The sequence below is a fragment of the Martes martes genome, assembly GCF_963455335.1.
Source record: "Martes martes genome assembly, chromosome: 4".
Taxonomy (NCBI): domain Eukaryota; kingdom Metazoa; phylum Chordata; class Mammalia; order Carnivora; family Mustelidae; genus Martes; species Martes martes.
Genome location: NC_137891.1, coordinates 182,857,153 through 182,864,468, shown reverse-complemented (window position 1 = coordinate 182,864,468; position 7,316 = coordinate 182,857,153). Strand labels below are relative to the sequence as shown.

The 7,316-nt window shown below is 58.3% G+C and overlaps 1 protein-coding gene across 1 annotated transcript; it reads right to left on the bottom strand.

Moving 5' to 3' along the window:
* Window positions 1-294: 294 nt before the first annotated feature.
* On the bottom strand, window positions 295-6,481 carry KIAA2013. The gene is made up of 3 exons (XM_080800987.1): window positions 5,334-6,481; window positions 2,565-3,418; window positions 295-969 (listed from the first exon to the last, which is right to left on the bottom strand). Exons 1-3 carry the CDS (start codon window positions 6,364-6,366, stop codon window positions 952-954), a joined length of 1,905 nt encoding a protein of 634 aa, XP_080657113.1. The 5' UTR covers window positions 6,367-6,481; the 3' UTR covers window positions 295-951.
* Between the last annotated feature and the right edge of the window lie 835 nt (window positions 6,482-7,316).

Genomic DNA, 7,316 nt, shown 5'->3' with positions numbered 1-7,316 from the left:
GTGGGCGACAACATTCAGCTGGTGACAAGGAGACCAGGCTTCCAGGGTGAGTCGGGCTGTGGCACCTGTGACACGGGGACCATGGCCTAGGTCCTGAGCCCCCCACCCCCACCCCGGGGGTGGACAGCAAGGAGGCGGCCTCCCATCTCCTGAAGAGAGTTAGACACAGGGAAACAATCGTCATTAGGTCAGGGCCAGGTGGCTGGCCCTTCTGCCTCGGACACCACCCCAAAAGCTTGGTGATGGAGGAAGACCCCACGTTTCCGGGTTTCAACCACACACAAACCGGTCATGGAAGTTTGAAAGAGATTTATTTAAAAACAGAACAAAAAAGAAGCTTTGGTATTTCAAAACCCAACAATCATCGATCACTAGAAAGTTCAACACCTCCCGTAAAGTCCAGAAGTACAAAAGCACGGATCTCCACAGGCTCCTGATGAGAGACAAGGTGCAAACCCAGGGTGAGCCAAGACCCGTCCTCCGCACAGGAGGGCGGTCTGGGTCACAGGTCACCTCTGCCACTCACTGTCTCAAGTGGACACCAAAGCCGCCCCGCCAGATCTCAACAACAATAAATTAAAAAATTCAGTCGAGAGAGAACACATTAAATTAGGAAGAGAACACAATTTTTCCTAGACACATCTTTTCAAAAGGGGGTCTATGTCCTGGGACAGGAGAAAGGGGGTGGGGAAGCGGAAGGAGTAAGTTCAATTTCAAGTATTTTCCATCTAGGTTCATTTTATTGAGTCGAAAGCTTACAAAAAGTCCACTGGGCCTCCCCTCCCACTCCCCGAGGCCGACTCCTGAACATCCACACACGCTCTGCGTCACCGGTGTCCCCAACAAGGCACAAAAGGGTGGGTGCTCTCAAAGGCTCCCTGTTGGCGCGGCAGGACTGTCAGTGCTGGGCGTCTGGTGCAGACGGGGCTGCAGGCGGGGCTGTCGGCGCGCTCAGACACTGGGGTCCTCCTGTCCAATGAGCAAAACAGGTTGTTACTCTTCACCACCAACCCTGGGGAAGCTACACGACTACCAGGGGGAGCAGGGGACGGAGACGACCCTGGTGGCTCCCCGCCCAGGCTCGGATCGGGCTCTGCAGCCGCTCCTGGCCCAGGGACGTGCCACAGCCGCCGTGGAGTCCATGGCCTGGACACCTCCGCGGGCCGGGGTGGTGTTCACCGGACTCTGGTCTGCCGTGGCCTAGCTCGAGCCGGAGGAAACGGAGGGCCAGGAGGGTAGCACCCCCAAATTCGGGGTTTGGCTTGCCCCCATCCCGGATCAGGTGGGGAACCCAAGGCGGATGGGTGTAGCCAGAGGCCCACCAAGCAGCAGCGGAAAGCAGCCTCCCTACCTCAGAGGCTGTCAGCCCCTGTTCTCATCGGGCTCGGAAAGATTTTTTCATCTGACTTTCTGTGTGTTCTTCAGGCTCAGAGCTCAGATCTGCCGCCCACCCTTCTTCCCCTTCCCCCACTCCTTCAGGCTGAGTGCTGCTGCTTCTCCGCCTGGCCTCGGGCCAGAAACTAGAAACCAGAAGGCACAGAGCCCTCTGTGGAGGTAATGAGGCATTTCTCCCGAGCTGGCGCACACTCCTTAACCGCTGAGAGCACAGATCCAGAGAGCTCACGTATCTCTCCACTCACCAGTCCGACAAGAGGGGAAAGAAAGGGAAGAAAGCCCAGCTCCCTCTGAGGGACTTTCCCCTGTGACTGCTAAGAATGGACACCCTTCTGTTCCCTCTCCCGGGAAATCCTGGCGGCGAGAGAGCACAGAGGGCGGGCTGGCAGGGCAGACGAGGCGGCCTCCCCGAGGCTGAGCCTGATCCCCAAGACACATTTCAGCTGAGAGTCCCACAGTGGCCGTGCTCAAAGTCACGGCTTCCTGGGGACGAAGATGTTTCAGGAAACAGGGTGGGGAAGGATTGTGCCCCACACTGACGAGATGACCCCCTTAGCTGATGCACAGTGAGGGCAGTGAACGGGGCCCTCGGGATGAAGACAGGGCTCCCCCCCTCACTGCAGCTTACATGGAGGCTTGGGTCAACATAGGGGCTTGTTGCCATTCGTAAATGCTGCGATTTACTGGGACAGGGAAGGGACTGTCCCTGGGAGGCCAGCAGACAGGCTATCCACCACTGTCCCTTCCTAGGGTTTCCTCTGACAAGTCACTTCCTGACATCCTCTCTAAACACCCTCCTCTCTGTGTTGCGGGTGGAGGGTACTGGCTTAGAAGGGGACCCCAGGGGCGCCTGAACGGCTCAGTTGGTTAAGCGTCTGCCTTCAGTTCAGGTCACAATCCTGGAGTCCTGCGATTGAGCCCCGCGTCGGGCTCCCTGCTCAGCGGAGAGCCTGCTTCTCTCTCTGCCTGCTGCTCCCCCTGCTTGTGCTCGCGTGCTCGCTCGCTCGCTCGCTCTCTCACTCTTGCGATATCTCAAATAAACAAACAAAATCTTCAAAAAGAAAAAAAGGATGAGGAGGCCCAGTACGTTCCGGGCCCTCCCCTGTGCCGGCCTCTGGACAGAACACAAGGCCGGGGCCCCGGGCTCTGAAGACACAGGGGCTTTATACCTTACTCCTGAAGAGGGGCTTGGCCCCAGGCCCACAGTACTCGTTGTAGATGAGCTTGAAGAGGAAGAGGTGGAAAAGGGTGATGAGGGAGGCCACGCTGAACCAGAAGAGGAAGGGCAGCCCGGGGTCCTGCTGGGCCATGTGCTCATCGTGGGCCAAGATGGCCTTGAGGTGCAGCGTGTGGCGCAGGTCCTGCAGGTGTGTGAGGTCGGTGGAGATGTACAGCAGCGGCGTGATGGGCTGCGTCACCATGACCGGGAAGATGTGGCCCTGCGGCGCCGAGGTCAGCTCCACGGGCTCCTCCAGGCAGCCCGCCTCGCACGCGTAGACCTTGACGGGCTGGCCACGCGACTCCACGGACACGTGCAGGTACGGCTTGCCCTCGGGGTCCGCGAGCACGGCCAGGTCGATGTGGTCGTTCTTGTAGCGGATGCCGTGCAGGGCGTAGCTATTGTGCAGCACGTCGGGGTCGGCCTGGAACTGCAGGTGGTTCTCCGTGAACTGCAGGCCTCCGAAGCTGAGCACCATGCCCTGCAGGATGCCGGGGGCGCCCACCCTCACCAGCCCCTTGCAGCCGCGCTTCTGCAAGGTCAGCCTCCACAGATCGGAGAGCTGCAGGATCTGCGGGACGGAGGCCAGGCGGCTTGGCCACAGGTTCCCGGCGTGCATGGTGGCGTGGCCGCTGAAGCAGTGGTCTTCGTAGTTGAGCGTCGACTCCATCTGGTCGCGCTCCCGGTGGCTCAGGCCGGGGCTGAGCAGGGGGGCCGGGGAGCAGGAGAGCATGTAGTACAGCGTCAGGTTCACGGTCAGGCCTGACGGGGTGTGGGTGTCCGTGATCTTCTTCATTTCCACACCTGTAATGCCACGAAGGGTGCATGGTTAAGGAGGAATGGTGTGGCCAGGAGGCCAAGGTCATGACATGAAGCGCAGCAAGAGAAGGAAGCTTTGGCCTCGAGGAGGCACCTAGCAGCTCCAGTCTCCCCCAAGGAGGAGACAAAGTCATTCAGTTAGACCCTGTGGGCCTGAAAACTAAAATCCTGTTCAAAGTGGGGCCTCCTGCCAGCGCCCAGAAGAACACAGATGGGGCCAGGACGTGGCCAAAGTCAAGCCCTCTGCCTCCAGAACAGTCATCAGCGCCCTGGCCGTCTCAGCCTGTGACTCGCCAACATCTCATTCTCCAGCCCTGTGGCTTTAAATAACAGCTGAACACCCGAACTCCCAAATCTATATGAATTCTAGACTCAAACAGCTAGCTGCCCTTTGGGTATCTCCACCCGGATGCCTGACAGGCATTTTGAACCCGACGTGGTTCCAGCCCCAAGCCAATCCTCCACCAGACTATCTCCGGACACTTGCTCAAGCCTTCCCCACAAATTTAGGAGTCACTCTCAAATTCTCACGCCCCACGCCCAGTCCATGCAAAGTCCTGCCGGCGTCACCTCCAACAAAAGTTATCAGAAGCCGCCCACTTCTGTCTCCAGAGGGGCCACAGCTCTGGTCCCAGCCACCCTCCTCTTCCACCGGGGCTCCTGCAAAATCTTCACGTGGGGTCTCCATGTCCCACTTTCATTCCCTTACAGTCTGCACAGAGCAGCCAGAGGCAGCTTTAAAAATGCACAGCTGGTGGTGTGTCTGCTTGTTTCCCATCCCACCCGGAATCAAATTCACCATCCTCACCAAGGTCTGCAAGGCCCTTCAGGACCTGGCGATCCCTACCCTCGCCTGTAACCTGCCGGCCGCACTGGCCTCAACCACACCTGCTCCTGCCCGAGGGCCTCTGACGTGCTGGCTCCCTCCGCATCATCACTCGGCTGCTTTCTTGCTATTCAGGTCTGAGCTAAGTGCTAGGAACCTCGGAGAGGTGTCCCCGGCAACCGAAGCTAACCCCACTCTTCACCTCACTGCGTCACCCTTCAATGCCTACTTTTAACTTTACCGAACTTTTTATTCCAAAAAGTTCCCTTCCTTACTCATTCAGAATTTCACTTTTCTAGTATCATCTTCCTTCCATCCAGAATCTGAGCAAGCACCAGGAGAACAGGAACTTTGTTCTATTCACTTCTATACCCCTCATATGGGGAGAACAGTCCCTGGCAAGATCCAATCAATTCTTGCTGAGTGGATTAAACACACGTTGAGCAAGTAAGCAAGGTAAGAATGGAGACAACAAGCACCCTGGAACCCAACATCTCTCTCTCATCTACAATAGGATTTCCTTTACTGCAAAAGTCAACAAGGGAAAGAAGTTTTCAGTTGACTTGCCCATTCCAACCTGCTGGAGAATACGTTCCATTCCCTCCCAGTGGAAAGGTGCAGCCACTCTGGCCAAGGCACACTTCAGCCGAGTGGGAGTCCTGCCTTGGGGGCGCCTGGGGCACGTGACTCTTGATCTCAGGTTGTGAGTTCAAGCCCCACATTAGGCACAGAGTTCACTTAAAAACAAAGAAAAAAGCCCACACCTGTCACCAGCCAGATTGTGGGAAACCGAGGAAAGAATCTGGGGACAGCCAGGCCTCTCTCTGCCTGTTGATTTATCCTTTAAAAACTGACCCCCCACATCCATTCTCCTTATCAGTGCTCATCTACAAGAACAAGGAACAGTAAGAACCTGTCTTTCACACTCATTCTTTCATTAGAATCTCACATTAGACCATCCCACTACTCCCCTTCAGTGCCCCTTCATACACTTTAGCGGAGTATCTCCACGGTGGCCCCTGTACTCCCTGGTGTAAGGTGTGGACTGTGGACCAGGAACTGGCCAGGCCTCACCTGGGCTGAAGAGCTGAGCCCAGAGGTGCTGGTGGTCCTGAAGGAGCTCAGCAGCCGGCATCTCCAAGAGCTCCAGCATTTCCTTTCGGGCCAAATCCTGGAGTACCTTGAGCTCCTTGGATGCTTTGCTTTTGAGCACCTGGGGGCTAATGGGGCCTGAAACATGCACCACCCACAACACTGTCTCGTCCAGCTGTGTCTTCGGAGCCACTTGGAGCCGGTTCACTAGCTTCTTGGCCGCCACCACCACCAGGTGCACCAGCCCCGTGGGAAAAGGCGGGGACCGGCCTGAGTAGAGGAGGAACTGATGATCTCCCACCTTCTCCAGGGTACTGGTGAAGGCTCTGGGGGCCGGGCCGGCAGTGGGCCCCACAGTCTGCAGCGCGGCCACCCGCTCCGTGGGATTGTTGAGCTGGATACGCTGCAGATAGACGTGGGGTCGGCCCCGGTGCGCCAGAAAGTCCTCTTGCAGAAGCACGCAGTCGCGGCCGGATCCTGTGACCAGGCCGGAGGCCGAGGCGGGCCCGGGGGCGGCGGCCGCAGGGCCAGGACCCGAGGTCCCAAGCTGCAGGCAACGCACTCGGCGCAGCAGCCCTTCACGTAGCAGCAGCACGGACTCTCCCGCTTCGGAGAGCGCACTGAGCGGGCGCAGCTGCACGAAGGGCACGAAGTCCGGCGCCACGGCGGGCTCTCGTTCTCCAGGAGTCACCCACAGCCGGTTGGCGGCCACGTCCAGTGCCAGGAAGCCGTTGGCCACCAGGGCCGGCACTCCAGGGCCCAGCGGAACAGCCTCGCCGCGCTCCCGCAGGCCGCGCCAGGAGCGGGTGGCCGCCTCCAGGCAGGCAGAGGGCTCAGCGGCGCCCGACTCGCCGCGGGACCAGGGCAGTAGGTGCAGGCCGCCCGCGGCCCGCCGCGCCCCGGAGCCGGCGAACCACAGAAGCAGCAGCAGGAGGCCGAGCAGGCAGAGTAGGCGGCGGGCCCAGCTGCTCGACAGGAGTCCCGGCAGCCCCTTAAGCCGCTGCTGCAGCCACATCGGGCCGCCAGGCGCGGCGCGGGGGCGGCCGCCGGGCCCGCCGCCCAGCCCACCGGCCCGGCCGCCCGCGCCTCACTCCCCGGCCCGGACCGCGGCGCCCACCCCGGCCCCTGCCGTAGCCGCCGCCGCAGCAGACACCGCTGCTTCCTCCTCCTTCTCTGTTTCCCCCGGCCGTCAAACAACGCCGGCCGTCAAGCGCCGCCGGGTCTTTTGCGACACGCAGGAAAGGAGGGGGCGGAGGGAAGAGGCAGGGGCGGGCCAGAGAGAAGGGGGCGGAGCCACGGCCAGGACACTGCGGGAGCCACCGGGGGTGGACGGTAGTATCCCGAACAGATAAAGCGCAGTCCCAGAGAGGGCTGGGGGGGATTGGAAGCATCCAACTCACTTGCAGAAAAAAAAAGATACTGAGCCAGCCAAACTGAACACGTGTTGGGCCCAGTTTGCTACTGATGGATTCAACAGCCCTAAGAGTGAAAAAAAATAAAAAGGAGACTTTTCTGTAAAAATGACGATCCTCCCTGCAAAAAAATATAGAGAAGAAAGGAGGAAAGGAAGGAAGGAACGGACGAACGAAGCAAGTCTGGAAAGAAAGAAAGAAAGAGGAAAGTAACCATTGTAAACTAGACTTTTTAGGAAATAGTTTGTTGACAACTCTTCCAGACCTGTCTGGCTGCATGTTCAGCATGTAGACACATGAATCCCGCCCAGGACTGTCCATTTCTCTACCACACCAAGTCGTCTTTTTGATGTCACCCTGAGTTTTAATTCATGAAATGACATGAGACATTAAAGTCTCATTATTTGAAAATGCCTTTAAATTGTGAATCATCGGTGCAAAAGAGAAATTTTGTTTTGTTTCTGGGGAAAAAATTCAATACGAGCACAGGGGCGGACAATGGAGCGATTGTTTCCACTTTGGATTCAGGACATTCCAAAACCAGACAGTGCTT